This window comes from Narcine bancroftii, chromosome 3 (genome assembly GCF_036971445.1).
Source record: "Narcine bancroftii isolate sNarBan1 chromosome 3, sNarBan1.hap1, whole genome shotgun sequence".
NCBI lineage: Eukaryota > Metazoa > Chordata > Chondrichthyes > Torpediniformes > Narcinidae > Narcine > Narcine bancroftii.
The window spans coordinates 266,335,368-266,359,665 of NC_091471.1; the positions used below are offsets into that span (position 1 = coordinate 266,335,368).

The 24,298-nt window shown below is 38.7% G+C and overlaps 1 protein-coding gene across 1 annotated transcript; it reads right to left on the bottom strand.

Annotated features, from left to right (window-relative positions):
• Nucleotides 1–1,143: 1,143 nt before the first annotated feature.
• On the bottom strand, nucleotides 1,144–24,226 carry cope (COPI coat complex subunit epsilon). The gene is made up of 10 exons (XM_069928035.1): nucleotides 24,088–24,226; nucleotides 22,793–22,855; nucleotides 18,808–18,908; nucleotides 16,348–16,500; nucleotides 15,856–15,909; nucleotides 9,970–10,051; nucleotides 5,815–5,970; nucleotides 3,525–3,593; nucleotides 2,631–2,705; nucleotides 1,144–1,382 (listed from the first exon to the last, which is right to left on the bottom strand). Exons 1-10 carry the CDS (start codon nucleotides 24,190–24,192, stop codon nucleotides 1,335–1,337), a joined length of 906 nt encoding a protein of 301 aa, XP_069784136.1. The 5' UTR covers nucleotides 24,193–24,226; the 3' UTR covers nucleotides 1,144–1,334.
• Nucleotides 24,227–24,298: the final 72 nt, after the last annotated feature.

Consider the following 24,298-nt stretch of genomic DNA (forward strand, 5'->3'; position numbering starts at 1 on the left):
GACACCACAGTGCAATTTTTTTCCCAGCATCTCCAGGGCAGTTTTCAACCTTGAAAATAATTCTGATTTTGTCGTCCGATAGGTGATCGTAAATTGGCAGCCTATTTTTGGATCTCTCCCCATTTATAATCGCAATTGCCATTACAATTGGATGTATCAATATTATGCTCCTGTGTGGACAACAATGTGCTCACATTCTGACTTCCGATGCAATTGTGTGAAGTTTGCTTGTTGCCAATGACCAGATGGTTTATGTCCAGGATTCCTTCCATAGCCCAAAGCCCCGGTTGTCAGGTGACCATACATTGCCCCTTGAAATGGATGGTAGAAAAACTAGGGTGAAGTTCATAAGCATAGAACAGAGAATATGTGAAAGTAAAATAAACAAGGAACTATGAAATGAGCAATTACGATTACTTCTGTCAACATCCCATTAGGTAAGACACTGCAAGGCTATGGATCCATAAAGTAGTGTTAGTTCTTTGGGGAAAGTATTAGAATAATGTGCTAATTGTAGCTTCAATGACAAGGCTGTTCTCAGAGATCCTTTAAATAGTAAGATTTTTTTTACTTTATCAAGTTCATTCACAAGAACAGGGCTGAGAGAACTGAATCACAGTGCCAGCACAAAATGTTGTTTTGCTCCCCCACCCCCAACTGCAGAATGAAGGGTAAACAGGGAAAAGGAACTATTTGAAAACAGCAGGAATATACAAAAGTGCTGGGGGAGTTCTTCAGATCATCCATGGAAAGCAATAGGCAGACAACATTTCGGGCCTCAGCTGCCCGGTTCCACCTCCTATCCAAGATCCACAACCCAACTCCCCAGGTACACCCTTTATTTTGGCATGCTCCTACTCCAACTCCCAATTTGAAAACAGTTGTTTTAATAATAAGGCACTTCTCTTAATCACATGGAAATGCAGCTTGATTCATCAACTACTATTTGCCTTTCTATTTGGAAGAGAGTTTAATTTCGTCAGTTCTGGAGCATTTTTTGATCATACAATTCACTCCCTTTAAATCATGTGAAACTGGAATCTTGAAGAATTTTTATTAACACAATAATTTTAAAGTTAATATAACTGATATCATTAGGAATGCTTTTGTACAGATTTCAACAAACTTGATGACAAACTAACCTCAAATATAACATAGTCTTTAATAATAAACAGTAGTCTCAAGCAAGTGATAATAATTTTTATCAAGTCATTTTATACAAAGTGTCAGATCCTAAGACCCAAGTTTAAATGTACTTCCACAGTTGGGGTGCTTAAAAGAAAAAGTCCAAGAAAGAGGTTCTCCATCTCCATTGATATTCACGTTCATTCTATTCACGCACTTGGAGCGTACTGCAAAACCAATCGATCAAACTCATTCTCCTGTGTGGACAGTTTAGAACATTTATTTTTAAAAGTGAACATGTGGGTTAGCTCTTGCCTACTGAATACACCTTCAGTACATGTGCACACACGCCACGGAACAAGATCAAAAATATCATTACACGTCATAAATCAATGAGCAAAATACCTAATTACACAGGCCAAAAGGCAATGCCTGCTGGAAAGAGCTATACCTAACTATATTACAGATGATATTCTTTTTAACTTACAAGTTCTACTCATTATCTCTGGGACGAATAAGGTGTCTGCACTTGGCTCCACAGTCAGCCACAGAATTGCAAAGTGTGGTCAATGAACACTGACCAATTATAGAAATAATCACATTTTCAATTCCATTCCATTCATTCAGTCTTACAAACATTGTTGCTAGAATCCTACCTAAAGTTCTCCAGTAGTTCAGTTACAGCAAGTTACACCAGGTTGCAGTAGGGAAAATACTCTCTACCCTCGAGCAAAATTCTATCGATTTCCTGAATAAGTGGCTGCGTTTCATGGCTAGCATCACCAAAGTAATTTAGTTCTTATATAGAGGTTTCTTGTGGGAGCATGCTGTGCATAAATTGCCTCCTGAATTTCCTTCGCCTACTAGTGACTAAAACTAATGAAGTACTTGCAAAGTACTAATGGTTGTGAAAGGTGACAAGTAAATTAGAGTGTTCTTAATTATTAAGTACATTATTGGACTTTGCACCAAGACATGGATAGATCCAAGATGGCCGCTAAGACATTTCAAACAAACCAACCTTGACGCAATCAAAGACACAACAGAGGTCCAACAGTTTAGTGGAATGCTTAGCTACATTCATAAAGGCCCAATGTGATACATCTGTTCATCTATAATTATACCATGAGCCAGAAATAGTAAGCATCTGGTAGTGAGCTTTTTTAAAAAAAAAAATTATAACTTATTGTGGAACATTGAATAGTACAGCAAATCAGCCCATGATGTTGTGACAACCTATTCTACCATCAATCCCATCCACAGCCCATAACCATCTATTTTTCTTACGAGAGTATAGAAAGGGTTTATCATTATGGGGAGTCCTGAATAACAAATAATGGCAGAAGAATGATTTGAGAAATATACAATAATTTCTATAAAGATTTGAGATCAAACCAGAGACTTTCTAACTTTCCACTAAAGCATGCATTTTTAAAACAAATTTTTTAAATTAAATTTGTAGTTAACGATAATGCAGTTATGAATTGTAACACATCGTCACTTACCTTGGCCATATATTCTTTAACAAAAGGATGCCTTCTATGACCATCTTTCAGTTGAGAGAGGTAGCGGTTACTAACCTGTTAATGAAAAACAGTGCACTTTAGCATGAAGGTGCATCAACAGTGATGGATTGCATGCAAAATCTCGCTGTTGAATGCATTTGTCGTAGCCATTGTGCAAGAAATCTGTAAAAGCAAGTTAAAAACAGCAGAGAAATTCAAACTGAGAACTGAACCACCAGGTGACAAATTTATGACTGCAGCACAAGTCCATTTGGTGTACCTGCACAGCAAGTACCTAGCATTTACAATCACACACTTCTTATTAGAGTCAGCAGCTATGACTAAAGCTGTCCGATTCCATCACAAGGTAAGCATGAAGCACATTTTACTTCACAGCCGTATTGTCCTGTGGGGAGAATTACACATGCCAATTCCAACCTAGAGCCTTGAAGGCTCAGACGATCACAACACTGAAAATTCTGTTCTTATGCTTTACTGAAACTAGCTGACAAATAGGCAACAAAAAAAAAAGACTTGGTGGAATGTGTAAACAACTGGTTCATTGTTCTAAAACACCAAGTTGCTTAATACGACTAAGGTGGAGCACGTACATTTGACAGCTGTGGTAGCTTAGAGTGAGTGGGATAAAAGACAGGAAGAGGTAGGGACTCTGAATACAGAATCTGGTTCACATGGTACAAATATATTCAGGACAATTTGGCAACCCTTCCACAGCCCGTTCACTCATGGCTGATGTGATTTTGTTCAGAGGAGCTAGGGATTTCAAGATGGGTCAGTTCACGTCAGAGTCACTTCCACAATCCATAAATTTTCTCACTTACACACATAGATATCTGGTGAAAGCCAACTAATCAGATTTTTCAGATGCCTTACCTCAGGAGCCTTGCCCAGGTGCTGAGAGAGTATAATCAGATTGATGAGAGTTTCTGGATGATTGCTGTCCTATGGGAATTGAAATTATGCAATAATCATTTAACATACAAAGTGGATCACTTGCAGTGCAGCAACAATGCAGAAACATGCAGGCTGAAGAATGAAACAGTGGGCCAAAACAAATCAAGCTGCAGCAGCACCCATATAAAATGGATCTGCTGAACATTCAATACGAGGGAATACATCTCCATCCTGTTGTAAGATGGAAGCTCGAAACCAGCTTATTTCACATACAAGAACGTAAAGCTAAAGCATTAAAAAAAGAATCAGATAAATAACCAACGATTTGGGCCTGAGCCCTTAGTCAAGATAACAGTTATATATCTTTCATCATTTGGACGCTGAGGGACCAACACTTTGGTGCATTTACTACAATCACAATGTCTGCAGACCTTCTTGCTTCACCCTGCGTTACTTTTAAGTGTCACATTAAATCAACCCTAATCCACTAATTAATCATAGCTGTGCCAATGTGTACATGCAAGGGAGTCACAGAAGGCAAAAAGGAGTAGGGAGGGGTGGTGGGCTCTTCATCCTTTTTTTGAATAAAGAAGTTATTTTAAATATTTTCTAATCTTCTGAAATCTTCCTCCAAAACTGGAAAACTATGAAAGATTAAAACCAATTCTTTTCATGCATGAGTTTGAAATCCATCAGGACACAGAAATTTATCAGTTCAGACTTTGTTTTATTGCTGTTAGATGATTTGTCTCTTCCCACGTTTAATCTGTTTTTGTCTCTTCCTATTCAGAGCACTCTAATCCCACATTGTAGCTGCTTCAGGCACTGCTTCTCAGATGCACCATGGATTATGAATAATTTTGCTTACCTCTAAATTCAGTGTGTACATACTCCCTTCTATGCAGCAACTGTTCACAGAAATGCTCAGCTAATATTTAACGCTTTCAATGTTCATTAAAATGAGATCCTATAAATAAACATCCTTAATTCATAAGTGACAATGATTGGAAATTATAATTATTAGGTAAAAGTCGAGATTTTTTTTTAAATGAGGGTTTTGATGAAGTAGAACTGACATGATGAATTAATGATACAATTTTAATGTGGATGTTGAAAGATTTGGACCACCTCTCCCTTGAAATCACATGGTGGAATTTCCCAATGACTAGGTGACAATATGATTCTATAATAGCCCGATTAATTTAAATTCCTTCATTTCAATATCATCACTAGGTGGCTCCAAACTTCCTGTTGTACATTAAGAAGTCAGGCCTACACAATCAAATTACATCATGGTTTAATTTTAAATATCAAAGTCACTGATTTATAGATGACATTATCAACACATTTTATTATTGCATTAAGCCTTCTTTTAACATAACCATAAGTACATTCATTTAGAAGTTATACCCCAGCCTGGTGAATGCGCCACAACCCCATTCCACTTCTCAAGAGTTTTCCAGAATACAGTCCCCTCGCTGGTGATGAAAACCCGACCAGTTAAGCCCAAGATCAGTTGGGCCCAATTCATTGCAGGAGCAGAGCAGGAATTCTGTTTGATTTTTCCGGATTTTGGAAAGCCAGATTTAAGCCCACCCAGGCTCAGGTATCCAAGGTTCAATTTCCTACCTTGAGTGGAAATCAGCTGATAGCACAAAATCAGGAACTTTGGACTTTTTGGTTTGCGTGACCAATAAAAGATAACTCAGTGCAATTAATCTATAAATACAAAGCCACAATCCTCAACAAACAACCTCCCTTCCTGGCTTCGCCCAAAAATAGATATTATGAACAGCACTTCTGGAACACTGTTTACTATGTTTACAGTTTAGACTTTGCCATGTAAGATCTAAAAGCCTACAGTATATAGCTTTAATTCACCAGGGTGACCATGAGTAGAAACTATAATTCAGTAAAGCCTGAGATCATTTCCATTGGAAGGGTATTTTTTCCCCAGTAAGGGTTTTGATGAAAGGGAAAATACTATTTCTTCTGATTTGGGGAGCTGTTGGGAAAGGGTTATTCATTTAAAATCAATGAGCATGAGAAGAGTCCAACTGTTTTTAAATTTTGTGCACTGGAACCAAAACCATTTGATTTCTTCAGGGATTATCAAATATTTCAAGTGAAAAGTGATGGACATGAGGATAAGAGATTAGTTGTAGATTTATCCAGCGAAGTGCCACTGCAGAGACAATGACCAAATTTGCCAAATTGAAAGCTTGTTTTGTCTTTTGCCGCCACTCAACGACCTTAAGAATCTACCTACCTTGTCCAGTGCCTCCTGCAAAACTCCTTCGGCATCATCCCACTTGCCCTGTGCCATCTGACAAGCAGCTTGCCCATTTAGGAGCAACAAGGTTCCTGTGTACTTATCTGCCATTTCTTGGAAAATATAAAAAGCATCCTGTAGTTTGTCCCCACCCTGCAGAGAGAAGTCAATAAAATAGATTCACCAGAGGAACAGCAGTTCACAGAACATTTATTGGCTATTGTTATTCCAACAATTGAGTGGTTGATGCCAACAGTTAGCAATAATGTCCTAAGTGTTTACAGGACACTTAAGAACATAAATGGTAAATCATGTGACAACTCATCTCTGGCCACCTCCTGACAACAATTTGTGCATCAAGGATTTAAATACACAAGAACATTTTAGAATTAACAACGTTGGAGAGATAAATAATGACAATCAGATGATAATCACAAAATGAAGAGGAATTTCAAATGGTAATAATCTCTGAATTGTTACCATGCCATGCACAAGTTTTTGGGCAAATGAGATTAGAGAAATGTACATTGGCTCAAGAACTAGTGGAAAAGAGAGTTTTAGTTTCTGGGGTCACTAGTAATGAGAAAACTGTGTTCTAGTGAACTGCATAAAAAAGGACAATATGGGGGATTTAAAAACTAAATGGTGTGGCAAGACCTAAAAGTTTGAAGTAGTTAAGATTCTGTTCATTATGAAGGTGAAGATTCTGGGGTTCTTTAAAAGTACAAAACAAAATAGACCAGTCGGCATCATTTCCTGCTTAAGGGGACACATTGCCTGATCAATCTGTTGGAGTTTTTGAGGAAGTAACGAGCAGGACACAGAAAGTAGTCAGTGGATGCTATTTATTTTGATTTTCAGAAGGTCTTTGACAAGGGCTGATAAATACGAGTGCATTTCATTATATAGGAAAGGTACTAACATGGCAGGCAGAAGGAAGAGTGGGACTAAAAGGAACTTTTTCTCAAAAAGCAGTGGGAATAAAGGTGGTCTTTTCTGGCTGGCTGCCAGTGACTACCATATTTTAACTCATATAACGCACTGAAAATCATAAATTGTGTAAAAATATTTTCATTTAACGCGCACATCCATATACTATGTGAGCAGAGGGTGGTGAATCTATGGAATTTGTTGCCACCGACAGATATGGAGGCAAAGTCAATGATATATTTAACGCGGTTGCTAGGTTCTCGATTGGTAAGGGACTCAAAGATTATGACAATAAGGCAGAAAAATTGGGTTGAAAGGAATATATCAGCCATGATTCAAGTGGCGGCACTGACTCAATGGGTTGAATGGCCTAATTCTGCTCCAATCTTTTATGGCGCAGTAAACCAGTGTGGTGATGAACTGGAAAGGGTTTAACATGGAAATGCTACCGGTGTTATTAATGCCAAGTACAGGTTGGTGCAATACAATTTCCTGCATCAATTGTACCTCACACCACAAAAATTATATAAATATAAACCAGAAATCTCGGAAATGTGCTTTAGGTGTGGTGTGGAGATTGGAACCTTAAACCATTCAACTTGGCTGTGTACAAAGGTGAGATCCTTCTGGGAGGACATGGGGGACATACTGAAAAAAATTACAAAGACGAATTTTCCACAAGATCCAGAATTGTACCTTCTGGGGAACATTATGGATGTGAGTTTTAAACTGTCCAATTACCAAATTCCAGTAGCCAGGAAATGTATAGCAGTCATGTGGAAGTCTGACTCCCAACATGACATGATGGAATATGGAAATGCAGAGATGTATTCCCCTGGAAAAAACCATATACAATTTAAGGAGGAAATATGACACATTCGTTATAGTGTGCCAACCTTATCTGAAGCATATTAGTTTACAGGTATAACTATCCCCCTTCAGAACAAGGGGACTGAAATAATCTGTCCAGAGAAACGATTAGGATCAAGGAAATGGGACGTGGTATAGAAGACATGCCCTGATCGTCATTTTTTTCTTTTTATTCCTTATCTTTGGTTATTCAGTTACTTTGGATGTTTTTTTTTCTCTCTCTCCTAGGCTTTTTTCCTTTTTTGTTGGCCCCACCAGTATTTGTGTTTTTCACATCTGTATAATTTATATGACTTTATTCTTAGTTGTATCGAGGCAAGGGGGGGGTGGGAAGAGGGTAAGATAAAAAAGGATTCTGTATGTTATACCGGTGTTGGAAGAGATTGTATTGTGTGTTTGAATTTATACGAATCTATGTTATACAGGTACACAATCCTTTATCCAGAACCCTTGGTGGAAAGTGTGTTCCGAATTTTGGATTTTTCCGGATTTTGGAAAACCAGATTTAAGCCCACCCATATTGTGCTGCCATATCCACCCCACCCCTTTCCAGTCGCGCTGCCGGTCTCACCCTCCTGACTCGTGCTGCCAGTTTCTTGCCCGCCTGACTCGCGCTGCCGTCTCTCGCCCTCGCCCGTCCGACTTGCGCTGCCGCCTCTCTTCCCACTTGCTGGATTTTGGTGCTTTCCAGATTTTAGATGTCCGGATAAAGGATTGTGTACCTGTAATGGTGTTGGAAGAGATTGTATTGTGTGTTTGAATTTATACGAGTCTGTATGTTATACTGGTGTTGGAAGAGATTGTATTGTGTGTTGGAATTTATACGAGTCTGTATGTTATACTGGTGTTGGAATTTATACGAGTCTGTATGTTATACTGGTGTTGGAAGAGATTGTATTGTGCGTTTGAATTTATACGAGTCTGTATGTTATACTGGTGTTGGAAGAGATTTATTGTGTGTTGGAGTTTATACAAGTTTGTAAGTTATACTGGTGTTGGAAGAGATTGTATTGTGTGTTGGAGTTTATACAAGTACACGAAAATCAAAAATAAAATATTCAAAAGAAAATGGAAATGACAGATGGAATGGGAAGTAAGAATAAATTAATAGATAATACTAAACACTACAACAATAATAATTAAATGCTAAAATGAGATGCTCTTTATGCCACCTTCTTATTCTTCAATTAACTTCCCCTTCTCCCCCAAGAGTATAAAGAGATTAGAGAACAAGGAGTACAAAGGACAAAATTATGGGCGCTCACTGGAAAGATAAAATAATAACATGGAGGATTTTAATGAACAAGATGAGGATATATTTAGCATGTTTCTGGAGCCTTAACCCAAGAGCAGGATATATACCTGCCAGGATACAATGATATAGGATTAATTCACGATTTCATTGTGAATATACCCCTTGGCAATAGTGATCATAATATTAATGAATTTATCTTGAAGGAGAAAAGACTGTGTGACTGTGAGGGAGTGAATGCGGAGCTAGCGAAAGTAAACCAGAAAATTAAAAGCAGGATTCTTCTTGCAAACATTTAGAAATAGTAGCATGAAGTAAAAGATGCAGGAAGAGAAGTGGGAGCAAGTATAAGCCATTCAGGGTCCTTGTGCTAAACTTGGCACCAGTTTTTCCTGCACTTTTTTTGCCCAGGGCAAAAAGAGAAATATTATGTTTGATTTGCTGGCAAATTCCAAGAGGACGATTATGTCAAATGATTGGTGAAAATCACTCTGATTGGACAAGCTCGTTGGAAAGATTAGTTGAGAAGAGTAAGGAGATTTTTGCCCTAAATAAAGCAATGCAGAATTCAGTGAATGCCAAATGAGGTACAGGCTCAAAGAGCGCGTCACCCCTGAAGCTCCGGTAAAAGGTAATGGAGTAATGATAAAGTAGTTCAATAGGAATGGATAGATAATGCTGACAGAACAAGAATAAATATGGTAGTAAATGGGATATCAAGATTTGGAATGTTGGGGACATTCTCAGAGATCAATCCTTAATACAAATCCAGTAGATTCTAGCTAAGTTGAAATTTTGCTTCATCTTTCTCTTTCCTTCACAAAACACACCCATCACCAGCAACTTTACCCAGGTTGTTAATTTACTTTTTTTAAAGTCAGATACAGCAAGGTCACAAGATCTTCTGGCCCATGAGCTCACACAGCCCAAATACACCCATGTGATCAATTAATGTACTAACCCTGTATGTCACCCAAGCACACATAGGGAGAACGAACAAACTCTTTACAGACAAATAAATTTGAGCCCCGGACACTGGCACTGTAACAGTGATATGCTAACCATGCCACCCCAATGTCATAATATGGATCTTCACTAACCATAGCCAGGTTCACCCAGGCTGTTGACAACTGTGTCAGGGTGGCATCTTCATCTTGGTCATGCATCTTCTTCAGTTCTTTTCTAAATTAAACAGATTGGTTATCAATTATACAAGACTCAATTGGCATTTTGAAGGCGGCAGTAATAATGTACCTGTATTTATTTTCTTCATGTTTCCTTTTCCTCCCATTTGGCATTCAATCTACTAATAATGATGCCTTGAACATCTCGCAAAAAGATTTTGAGTTTAAGGTGGGACTCAATTTCAAGGGAGACCAAAAGGCATTCTCACCCCATGGCTAAAGAAACAAACAACTCATCAGTCAATAGGCGCAATTACCTGGGTAACCTTCCTCTCTTTGGTCCTGCAACCTTGACGCCAATTGTGGCACCCAATGACCATCAAGAAAAGGGTAGCTAATCACAAAGTATGGAGGCTTCCTGGACAAGTCGCAGATGGTCTCTAGAAAATCTAACTTTCCAATCACAGAACACCAATGTGTGTTGATGCCACTGTTGGTGTGCTTTGCTAACTTTCCTCTACAAAATTGGAAAAGTGACAAAATATTCCTTAAAAAGTACCAAACGCAATGTACTAATACCACCAAGAGTGCAAATATTACAATAGCTCCACAACATTGATCAGTGTTTATTCAGCAAAGAACCAAGTCTGGTTTGGCTCAAATCTCTTGCATCAATTGAAGACACAAAGGAAATACAATGCACCTGTCGAAACTCAGCAGGTCATGCATCATCAAGAGAAAGTAAAGGATAACCAATGTTCCAGACCTGACACCTTTGTCAATGTACAGGTAAAAAGAAGCTGTTTTTTTTTCTCCCATCTTAACAAAGGCCTCAGGCCTGAAACAATAGTCACCCTTTACTTCCCATCGATGCTGCATGCCCCAAGTTTCACGACCAAGTTTGTATATTGCTCTTGCAGTTTTTGTTCTCTCTGCAGAATTTGGCTCAAATAAGTGAGTAAGAATATTACTAATGAAATAAATTAAAGACTCAGTTCTGTAAAGAAAGCTGGCAGGATTGTAATGAGGATCTAAGGGAGAGTGTTCCAAGATGAAAATATCAAGTTAAAATTATTTTTAAAACATTATAGACTCTTCAAATAATATTCATAATGAATGTTAGTTCTGGTAAACTAAACCCATATGATCTCACCGGACAAGATATTAGAGCAGGGATGAAGTTGTGAGCCAAGCAGCTTTTTCCCTGTTCATGGCTGTTCTGGGTGACCATCAGAGAATAGTCAAAACTGACCACAGAACATAAAACACACTTACTTATTAGGTTTGTTCTCAAGTAAAACTAACTCATGCAAATTTAGGAAACTGGGACTGATGTAGAAGCTGCATATTTTCAAAACCAGCTACTCAATGTTAAAAGGATAAGGGAGAGAAGAAGTCTACAAAATTCAATTAAAATTGTTCATCAAAATTACTAATCTATGGAAAAAATTCCGTATGTTTCACATGATAATTATGATTTTTTTTGTTAATAGGTGGCTGTTATACTCAGAATATTTACATTTCAATTTATATTGATTGGATTTTAATATGTATATTTAACTTTTTAAAAAATATTCTTTCTTTTTTCTTTTTCTATGGCTCTCCTTAAGAGAGTTGGCTGAAGGGGGGGGGGGGTTCTTTTCTTTTTTTCTATATATATATATAAAAAAAATTTCATGTTCATGTTTAATTGCTGTATATGTCATATCTCTTGGTGCCTGCCACATTGACCACCGCCAGTGGGCTGATATCGCCTCAAACCGTGCATCTTGGCGCCTCACAGTTCGGCGGGCAGCAACCTCCTTTGAAGAAGACCGCAGAGCCCACCTCACTGACAAAAGACAAAGGAGGAAAAACCCAACACCCAACCCCAACCAATCAATTTTCCCTTGCAACCGTGTCTGCCTGTCCCGCATCGGACTTGTCAGCCACAAACGAGCCTGCAGCTGACGTGGACATTACCCCTCCATAAATCTTCGTCCGCGAAGCCAAGCCAAAGAAAGAAAGATGTCATATATTATTTGATTTTTGAACGAATAAATAAAGTTTAAAAAAAAATTACTAATCTATGCATTTGTTATACAAGCTTCATGTTGGCACAATTTGTACCACTTTTCTGAAAAATGGCTAGACTGTGCTATTGAACTCTGCCACAGGATGGAGGCAAGTTACTATCCAATTAATTGACTGCTGCTTCAAATGAGGGTAATGACCACTTAAAGAAAGGTTAATTCTGCATTTGCATTGCTAAGGTAGTACAGTAAAACCCTGTAATCCGGAATTCAAGCAACCAGCAAAATAAAGAGGAAGCAAATTTAAAAGTTAAATAAATAATAAATAAGAATGTAAGTAAAAGTTTAAAATTGTAACAGTAAATGTTCTCTGAAGTAACACATAAGCCTTTGGTGAAGATGGGAAAAAATATTCAGCCAGCGGAGGGAGCGCCTTGGTCGTTCTTTGCTTGTAGCAGCTGTCTGAATAAAGTTTCGTTTCAAAGAAAAAAGGCTTTGCCCAAGATGAAGAGTCAGTTGATGCTTGATTGCCATTGGGCAATCTCTCTTAAAGTGTTTCCTTTTCCCTGCTTAGTAAGTCTTTATCTTTATTAATATATCATTAAGTAAATTAATAAGGCTTTATCTGCAAACTTGAGAGGGGGGGTTAATTATATATTTACAAATATATTTAAAAATATATTTACAGATGCATCTCTTTAAATATTCACAGCGACATTTTCTCTTTTACCCCATCCCTCCCTTCCCCCTTCCCACCCCCCTCCCAAATCAGTAAATATTGAAAATATAAAATACAATAAAACAATATCTTTATACAAAAGGAAATCAAACAAAAGAGATGTATCATCTACTTATTCACATTAAATCTGATCGTGTTTATCTTATCTTTTAGGTGGTGGTGGTCCGAGGCCTGCTCTCTCTGTTATGTTCCATATATGGTTCCCAGGATTTTTTCAAACATTGTAACTTTGTCTTTTAAATTATATGTGATTTTTTTTCCAATGGGATACACTTAAACTTGGTTATATATTCCGTTAATGTTTATAGTCATATAATCCAACGTGGCCATCTTAAATCTTTATTTTCACTTCTTTTCCTCTTCACCACCTCCATCCCCTTTTTTCCATTACTGTTTTTTAAATTTTCCTTTTTAATTTCAATATATGACAACGCACTTAAGACATGAAATACCCCAACAATCCCCATAAGCAATAACTCTTTAACCCCCAAATTAACCTCCCCTCCTTGGATTGCCCCTTGTCCCTTGACGGCAACCACAACTCCCCTTTCCATTTGGTTTGCGAACTTACTCGCAAGCGTCAACCAATTTCGCAGTGACCCTTATTCTCCCCCCCATCAGAGAACACTATTCTCTCTTTTTTCCCTTCTTCCCCTTCTCTTATCCATCTTTAAATCTTTATATATACATTATCTTTACTTTATTTCTTTTACATATTTTTGTATATTTTCTTGCCGGTCTTCCTTCTTGTCACTCCTCCTCCTCTTTTCTCCTGTTCTACGAATGTTCAGCAAATTCTTGGGCTTTCTTTGGGTCCGAGAACGGTCTATTCTGTTCCCCAGGAATAAATACTTTGAGTACTGCTGGATATCTTAATATAAAGTTATACCCTTTCTTCCATAAGAATATTTTCACTGTGTTGAATTCCTTCCTCTTCTTTAAAAGTTCGAAGCTTATGTCAGGGTAAAAATTTTTTTTTTTAATCCCTTATATTCTAACGGCTTATTGTCTTCTCTAACTTTCTTTCTTGCCTGCTCCAGTACGTTCTCCCTTGTCATATATCTTAGAAGTTTTACCAATATGGATCTCGGTTTTTGATGTGGTGGCTGTTTCGGTACTAGTGCTCTATGCGCCATTTCGATTTCTATTTCTTCATGTGAATCTGTCATTCCCAGCACCTTCGGGATCATCCTTTTATAAACTCCTATCACTACTGCTATTTCGGGCATCTAATTTGGGAAAAATTGCAACACATCATGTCTTGTGCATACAATCTTCTTCCTGACTAAAACATGACACTGGAATATCTGACCCTTCTTTGCCTTCTTTCAGGCCCACTATTTTTATGTTGTTTCGCCTACTGTAGTTTTCCAATACATTAATTTTTTGTGACAATAAATCTTGTGGCTCTAATTTTTTTTTTCGCTCTCTTCCAACTTCCCTCTTAAATCATTTATCTCCATTTCTACAGCAGCATCTCGTTCCTCCACATTTTCTACTCTTTTCCCTATTTCAGTCATGACCAACTCTAAGTTTTGCATTCTGTCTTCAGCTCTTTTCATTTTTCTTTTGATTGAACTAAATTCTAATGATGGCCATTCTTTTAATGACTTCATTTGTTCTTCAAACAAGGCTTTATCTAAACTTTGTCCTTCTATTTTACCTTCTTCTTTCCTTTGAAATTCTTGGTCTTCTTGACATGTCTATGTCATCTTCTTCTCTGTATCTGTGTATCTTCATCCTTCTCTGGTGAGCTGCTTCTGTATCCTTGCTGGGCTTCCAAATGCTGTCTCTCCTGTTGTTGGGCCCCCTGCTGCAGGCCGACCCACTGCTTGGCCTCCTGCCGCACGTCTCCCCGTTTCCGCTCACCCTCTTCCAGCCCTTCATTCTCTTTCTCACCACTCTTCTTTTCTTTTTTCTTGCTTACTTCCCCCAGCCAAACGCCCCGATACTGGGTGTCTCTCAGCTGACCACTCCACAGCAGCTGTTCCTCAGCTGGCCATTCCTCAGCTGAGTCCCCCTCCCGTCAGCGTTGACCTTTTCTTTTACTTGCGCACTGCTTGGCTCTGAGAGCCATTTTTGAAGTCAGGTGGTCAGGAGGACACCGCTCCTCTGGGGACTCACCAACACCAGAGATCGGCTGCTCCTCTCCGTGGTGGCTCTCTGCTCCGACGTACAGGTAAGGCCTTCTTCTTTCTTCTCCAGTGATTTTCCTTCTTACCTTTTCACTGTTATTCTTATTTTTTTATCTTTTGGGTGCCATCTTCTGTCTCTTCTCTGTAACTTTATCTTTCTCTTCCTGTATTTTATGTTTATTGAGCTCTGTTTTTTTCACACTTTTTTTTCTCTTCTCTGGAGAGGGCTGGTTCCACTTGACCAGCCACTACTCCATCATGTGACTTCCCCCTTGAGAGTTATCTGATTAAAGTGAACTTTACATAATTAAGGACTACAATACTGATTTTTTTTTCAAATTACTTTCCATTATGCACTCTCTTTTGTTTTTTCTCATTGATGATGTATTAGTTAGGCGTTGTAAGTGCAAGTCTCAGGCAAGTGGAAAATTCACATATCCAGCATCTAGCAATTTCTGTACGTGCTGAATATCAGGGGTTTTACTGTATCTTAATTTCACATCTGGTACTTGGTTAAAACAGAATTTATTAAAAAATATAATGGTGTTTAATTAATGTTTTGTAGCATAGATTTAGTTGCCCACCACATTTAGGTGGTTGGATGAATCAGGGCAAGTAAAATAGATGAGGAACTTGATTATCTTGCATCTTGTTCGAGTTATCATTTGAATACGAGCATCACTGGCAATTTTGGAAATGCACTGATAGACACTATAAAGAAAAGATTTTAAGCAGCATTCCTACTTATAGGAAACAAACCATTCTTAGAAGTAATGAAAAAATTAGATTGGTAAATATAGGACAATTAGAAGATGGCTCGTAAACCTTTAACATTTTAAGTCATTGCCGTGGGTTACAGGGAAATATTTTACAAAGGTAATGGTTCACCCTCAATCAATAATTTATCTCCACAAAGGTTGGACTCCATTGTGAAGATGTAACATATTTTGAGTTGTTATTTTAACCATATATTTACCGAGCCAGATCCAGCCGGTCAAGTTTCAAAAAGATTTGTATTGACATGGCCATGCTGTAGAGACAAAAGAGATAAAAAAAATTATTCTGCATTATGAAAAACAGTGCAAATATACTCCAAGAATCCAAAGAAAACATATTTTTCAGCATGTAGCAGTTCCAATCCCAACTGAGAAAATATCCACACATATAAAATTCTGGGAATGTTCTATCATTACTGCTATTTCAAGGCATCTAATTTGGGAAAAACTGCAACACATCATGTCTTGTGCATATAATCTTCCTGACTAAAACATGACACTGGAATATCTGAGCATTGATTCTGAGACAGATGAATACGAGAGTGTTTTACTCAAATATACAAGTTGCAATTTGAGTAAAACGGTTTCATTTCTTTTGCATGTCTGCCGACAGAGCTTTGAGATAAATCACTGTTTACAATATAGACATATGAAAGAAATGTAGCCGGCAGAGTCCGCACATTCCTACTCACCATTCCAGACTTTCTCCTTGGTGCAATGTACGCAGGGCCGCATCAGTATTCTGTTCATGTAAATAGATCGAGGCTGCCATCAACAAGAATGTTGTGTTGCTCACATCAACATTCTTTGCCATCTTCTTCTCCAACTCCGAAACAGTGGAATCTCTGTAAAGGATGTGTGGAAGAATTCTCATTTTATCTTACACAATTACTTTGGTGTTGAAGACCAACTCTGATTTTTATGAAGTGACTAATGTATTAATTAATTCTCCATCCCAAATTAGATCACAATAGCCATGGCATACCAGTTACTCTCAATCAGTGGTTTTCAAACTTTTTATTTCCAATCACATACCACCTTAAGTAATCCCTATGCCATAAGTGCTCAGAGATTACTTCAGGTGGTATGTAAATGGAAAGAAACAGTTTGAAAACTACTGTTTGAATCATACTTAATAGATTAGTTATGTGTACAGTTTCATATCTCCAAAGGAAATGGGCCCAATGACAATTTTTCTCAAACCAAATTTTTCAGCAACAATTGGGTCTAGAGCAGTGGTTCTCAACCTTTAATTCCCCACTCACATACCACTTTAAGCAATCCATTACTAATCACAGAGCACCTATGGCATAGAGATGACTTAAGGCAGTATGTGGAAAGAAAAAGATTGAAAACCACTGCTCTAAATCATTATCTAGAGCAGCAATTCTCAACAAGGGCCACAGCACATTTAAGAAAAAGCCCTGTTTTCATTTCACCTCATGAAACATAAATATTTTTAATGTAGTTGGTAGGAGAGAAGTACAGTTAAGGGAAGGGGTCCAGAGCAGAGCACTGGGGTTGAGGTTGAGAATGGCTGATCTAGAGGATAGAAAGACATAAATCCCATTCCAGATTGTTATCCAGTGATGTATTCTTGAAAAAATTTAGACGATGATGCAATTGGATCTGGATGTAATGTCCAGAGACACTACCTGACAATTTGCAAGCACACAATTAGCCTCGCATATACTGCACACAGGATCTATTTCAGCTTAAGAATAATTATCCAGATACACTGTTGCAGGAACTGGAGATCTTAAATTATCTATTAATAAAGCCAGTAATATTTGTCACAAAATTTCTGCATTGTTGTAAAAAAAATCAAATGCTTTCCTCAAGTAATATTATGCACTTACTGGTCTGGCTTTAAGCAATTCCATTTATTTGATTCTTAACAGCCCCCTGAAAAGTCAATGAGTGAAAATAGCAGTTGACAATATTGTCCTTGTTTGAATCACAGCTACTTGGGCAAATTAACAGAAGGTAAGAAGTTCCAAAGCAACTGTAGCCTCTCAATAAGCATTTGGAGCAGAACCAAACCTGATCATAATTTCACCAATATCCACATATTGTACGATATTAGATGTGGAAAACTAGGATGCTTATTAGGCTCTCCACTTGTGCCCACACCACCTCCCTCACGACCATTTGCGCACCAAACAATCCTTCCAAGAAAAGAATAATCAGGGGTCATCTACATCATCTGGTGCTCCCATTGTGGCATCCTCTGATCACTTTGTTTATTACCTTGGCTCTGTCCATTGCAAGTGTGGATTTCCCAATGGTCACCCATTTCAATTCCTCACCCCATTCCCTTGCCAACATATCTGTCCATGGCCTCATGTACTGCCAGACTGAGAGCATCCGCAAATTGGAGGATTAACATTTCAACCACTTAGCATTAACATCGACTCTGGTTTCCATTAGCTCCTGCTCCCTCCTAAATTTCCTGTACAATGTGTGTGTCTCTCCTTCCTTTTTTTACCTCTCCATCCTTTCGGAGCCAAAAACAAAGCCCTTCCCCCCCCCCCCCCCAATTCTCAACATTTCTCTCTTCTATCCAGTAAACACCTTTTGACTGTAGGTCAAAAACCTCCTCCCTTACCCATTCTTCCCTTTTCCCCAGCCTTTTAATACAAGTGCCTGTTTTTTTCACTCATACCTTTAGGAAGGGCTCAGATATATTCTGTCAGTAACATATCTTGCGAGTTCATTCCTCGCTGGGGCCTCATTTCTGTGAGGGGCGCTGGACAAAGCAGTGACTCTCTGTCTTCCTTACAGTAGACAAAAGTTAAAGAATTTCGTGTATGTTACATCCTAAATGTAGTATTATGTGACAATAAAGGAACCTTTACCTTCTATGTATGCTGTGAGACCTGCTGAGTTCCTTCAGCATTACTGTTTTTACTACAATCACACCATCTGCAAACTTTCATGTTTCGCTGAGACCTGCTGAGTTCCTTCAGCATTACTGTTTTTACTACAATCACACCATCTGCAGACTTTCATGTTTCACTGCTTATTGAGGCTGAATGGTTCAAGGTCAACCATAGCATTGCAAAAGTGAGATGGGTTCATTCAGCACAGATTAAGAAGAGATTCCCACTCTATGACCAAGAAATATATACGATTTCACAATGACTTCTTACCTTTGATCCTCACTGGACAAATATTCAGCAAACATTTTTACAGCCTGTAACTCAGGGGGGGCTCCTGGTTTGATATCATCCAATACAACTCCATATTTTCGCTAAACAGAAAGATAAAAATAGTACATTTGTTTCTGGGCAGTTAGAATTTAAATTCAGTGGTTTTGCTTATGTTCTAATTGAAAAGTAAAATGAAACATTCCCAGTTAGACCTAACACAATATTTTTTAAACATACAGCACGGTAACAGGCCCTTTAGCCCACAAGCCTGTGTCGTATAATTACACTCAACTGACTTACCAACCCTATACGTTTTGAATGGTGGGAGGAAGACAGAGCACTTACATGAAATGGATGCAGACACAGGGTACAAACAACGTTGGATTCGAACCCGTGTCGCTGCCGCTGTATCAGCATGGCACTAACCGCTATGCTAATTCTGCTGCCCCTTTTTTCTTCGATTATATATTTTTTTCACAACTGAAAAGATATCTGAGCAACCATGTACATTTTCTACTTTCTAATGAAACTTGCAAAATCCCAGGATATCTCCATGTGCCAGCTGCTTGGGCAACAAAAAATTTGACCGTAGAAAATTCTCTTATCACTCTACATAGTAAAATTTGTAGATGACATAGCCTTGCGTTACAAAAAAATACAGGTCATTTCTATAGATTACAACCCCCTCCCTCCATAACACAGGATTTTGTCTGCACTGATAGTTTTATGCTGGAAGTTTATATCCCTAAAGAATTGGAAGTGGACTGTCAAGTTTTGACATTTAATTCATCAAGTTTTGACATTTAATCAGCTGAAGATACTCTCACTGCATTAAAGCTACACTAAATCAATGTGAAAGAAACCTGAACTGAAGCATGCGTGAGTTTAAATAGTACAGTAAAACCCATAGTATCTAGCACCTACGGGAATTAGTAGATGTCAGATAAGTGTATTTTCTAGTTACACGAGACTAACTCTTGCAGTTCCTAACTAAAACACCTACATTAAGAATAAACAGTTTAAAAGACAAAAATACTACACTTACATTGAACGAACTTCAGCTGCATGAATATATAAACCTTAAAGCATTTTACTTTAGTTTCAGTCACATTTTTTGAAAACATTTAAACCTCGCTGCATCTGCAGGTTCTCCCTCTCCACTGAGCCACCCGAAAGACTGAACAATAACAATGTAGGTAATTAACCTCCTCCCCCAAGTTTACAGATAAAGCCTCTGACTGGGGCACTCTTTAACTAAACAGGGATAAGGAGACACTTTTAGGAGTCACCCAAATGGCAAGGGGCATCAACCAGCTCTTCATCCTGGGCAACACCATTGCTGATTCACACAACTTACAAACAAAGCACGACCAAGGCACTCGGCTGGCTGAATATTTGCTTCCATCTTCACCAAAGGTGTTACTTCAGAAAACATTAACTTTTACAATTTAAATTTGTATATTTTTAGCTATGATTTTATTCTTATTTATTTTGATTTTTACAATTTATTTTCCTTGATTTTTGCCCGAGGATGCCGGTTGCTTGAATTCCAGACACCAGGGGTTGTACTGTAGTTTAATTCTACTGTTGAAGCTGAAATCTGGAGGAAAATTTAAACTGCTGGAGTAAGTCAATGGATCAGGGTGCATCTGTTGAGGAAGAGGGATGGTCAACATTTTAGATCAGTTCCTCCAATAGTTTGTGTTTTGCTCCTTAATCCTGTTATAACTGTACATGACCCAGCAGCTGGAAAAATCAGCTCACAAAAAAACAGACAAATAACTTATTTCCTGAAAGCAACACAAAGTTAGCTCATCAAAAATGTGGAAAGCTCTTTCAAGAAAAATTGATGCAAAGACATCAAAAGCGAGCGCACAACCAGAGCTAAGTAAAAGGGATTTCAGATTGCAACTGATTACACACACTGAATGGAATAAACTAGTAAACCAATATTCACAAGAAGAAAGTTTTAAAGGTATCTATATCAGTGAACTATGCTACAGTAAAAGCTTAGTTATGCTGAATTTGACAGATGAGGATTAACCCGATGTCAGTTCTGGATTTCCAGAAATAGGTATACCAACCAATCTATTATACTGACATGGATGTCATATTTCATTATATGATGCCACAGTAAACCTAGCCAATTAAAACTTTTTTTTTAATAGAGAATACCAAACTTTCAGGCCAATGCTGCCCATTCAATATACTGTACTACATTTCACATATCAAGAAGCTTATGTTTGCCCTGAAGATTCATAGGCATAATATGGGAAGAGTTTGCACAGATTATATTTCCATTTATTTTAATTATTTAGAATTGTGATTTACAAGAGGTTTTCAAAATGAGTGCCAGATTTGACAGTTTTCAGAACTATTTTTTCCTATCAGAGAAGTGGATTAAAAAAAAATTAAAGACGTGGTTTTGCCAACTCCAATAAAACAGGGTTTCACATTTCAAAGAGCCATTGATAGATATTGAGGGATTGAGAACATGAAAATGATCAGCCATGATTCAACTCAAAGACAGTATTAGCTTGAGGAGATAAATAACTTGGTCTGTGACATGCAAAGAACTCCATAAATGCCAGAACATTCTCTATGGGAAGTGAAAAGACATGGAAGCATGAGCTCTGACTTTTTTATATTTTAGACATAACAGGCCCTTTCGACCCACAGGCCGGTGTCGTCCAATTACACCCAATTGAATGGTGGGAGGAAACAGAATTCCTTGTGAAAACCCATGCAGACACAGGGAGAATGTACAATCATCCCCAGCACAGGATTCGAACCCTGGTTGCAATCACAGGCACTGTAACAGCTTTGCGCTAACAGGTGTGCTGTGTTACCCCGCTAACTGTGCTGTCCTGACCTAACTGCACTGGTAGCCTAATAAATTCCAATTGTGACTCATGTTTCTCAAAAATGAGAGGACATGAATCAGAATCAAAAATCAGGTTTATTGTCAGGAACATGTTTCCTAAAATTTAATGTTTTGTGTCAGCAGTATGGTACAGGATAAGGTGCAAAAATGACTATCAAATTGCAATTACATAAATACAAGATTTTTTTAAAAAGAGTGCAAAATAGAGAAAAAGTGAGGTCATGTCCATAGGTTCACCATCCGTTCAGAAATCTGACAGTGGAGGGAAAAAAGCTGTTGAGTGTATCTCTTCAGGCACCTGTACATTCTCCCTGATGGTAGCAGTGAGAAAAGGGCATGGTCTGAGTGGTGAGGGTCCTTGATGACAGATGCTGATTTCTTGGCGCACTGCCTTTTAAAGATGTTATTAATGGAAGGAAGACTAATGCCCATGATGGGCTGGCAGAATTTACAACCCTATGTCGCCTCTAAACCAGACAGTGATACAACCAGTCAGAAGGCTCTCCCTGGTCCACCTGTAAAAATTTGCAAGTCTTTGGTGACGTACCAAATCTCCTCAAATTTCTCACAAAAATACAGTCTTCTTAATAATTGCATCAACATGATGGTCTCAGGATAGGTCTTCAAAGATGCCAACACCCAGGAATCTGATGTTTCTTACCCTTTACCCTATCTACTGCTGACCCCTCGATGAGGACGGGTTTGTTTACTCCTAGCTCCCTCTTCTTGAAGTCCTCAATCAGTTCCTTGGTTTGTTGATGTTGAGTGCAAGGTTGTTGTTGTGACACAATACTCAATTAGCTGATCTACCTCAGTCCTGTAGGCTTCCTCATTGCCGTCTGTGATTATGCTGACAATAGTGGTGTCATTGGCAAATTTATAGATGGCATTTGAATTATGTCTCGCCACATAGTCATGGATGTACTGTAAGTAGAGCAGTGGGCTAAGCATGCATCCTTGGGGTGCGCCCGTGTTGACTGTCAGTGAGGAGATGTTGTTACCAATCCACTCTGACCGTGGTCTGAGATAAAGAAGTCAAGCGGAACACACATACTAACCTTTATAACTAGAAGGAATAATTATAATGAACATTGTCCATACCTGTGCAATATAAGCTCTGTAAAGGAAAACATCACGTTTCACTTCCTTCTCAGGACTAGAAAGCTGAAAAAAAAATCAGCCATTTACTACAACAAAAACAAACAACGATAGATAATTAAAAATAGACCCCTTGGCCCATTCTCCCAAAGAAAGCATAGTTTCCTGGCACATAGCTCTGTAGCTGATGAGTGTCTTTTAAAACCTCACCTAAATGCTCAGTCTTTGTGGATGAATCTCTCGGTAATAATTTTACACACGGCAGCATCAAACTTATCAAGTTCAAGTGGCTGCAGTCGCTGGGATCTAAAACTAACCACAATCTGCTGGAGGAAGTACTTTTCTCCTCTTGCTGCTGCTCAACCCAGTGAGTTCCTCCATCGAGCTGTGTTTAATTTGCAATCAAGTTCACAGACTTCCAGCAGGATGGTGCGAGCATTCATTAACTTTCTCGCTTGCCATTCAAAGTGGCTTGTATTGTCCTTAGATGACACTTCTGGTTAAGACCTGTGATCAGAGTTGAACCCAGAATGAACCTCAGTTTCTTGGGTGCATTCTACATTGAAGAACGCCTTTCTCTACACGATAATGGACCACCACCAGTGGGCTGATATTGCCTCAAACCGTGCATCTTGGCGCCTCACAGTTCGGCGGGCAGCAACCTCCTTTGAAGAAGACCGCAGAGCCCACCTCACTGACAAAAGACAAAGGAGGAAAAACTCAACACCCAACCCCAACCCACCAATTTTCCCCTGCAACCGTGTCTGCCTGACCCGCATCGGACTTGTCAGCCACAAATGAGCCCGCAGCTGACGTGGACATTACCCCTCCATAAATCTTCACCCGCGAAGCCAAGCCAAAGAGGAAGAAGAATGGAGTGATTAAGTTTTAAAGTGATTGTCACACTACTGGGGAAATAGCCAATGAAGTGGTGAAAATACAAATTAATGGATCACTGTCAATCTATGGAGAAGTTTTGAGAAAGAAATAAATAATAATTTTAGCTGGGGAAATTCACCTTGGCATTTATATTTTGCTTTTGCTTAGATGGGGCTTGTGTTGTAGCAAAAGTGAATGAAAAGAATTAATATGAATGCAAAGATAATTTAGATTTAATATTTTCACACCATAGTCTACAATTAACTAGTTGAGAATAAGTCAGACGGACACGAGGAACCCACAGGGTCTGTGAACTGCAGCCCCATCCCCTCTGCAGCCGGTTCCCTGTCACCCTGGGCTCTCGCCACCTTTCCTCCGCGCCGGCCTCTGTCCAGTGACACTGCTCCCCGTCACCTCACCTTAAGCTTCTGCGCTTCGTTGATACACTGCTGGTAGCTGCCGATATAGAAACTGTTCTTCACATCGAATAATTGATCGCCCTCTCCCTGTTGCATCGCCGCCATCTTGCCCCTCACCCTTTCCAGTGCGCAGGCGCAGCACACGTGGCGCCGGAAGTCGCCTGCTGCTCTGCGCATGCTTGAAGCGCGTCGTGAGGAGCAGAAAACGGTG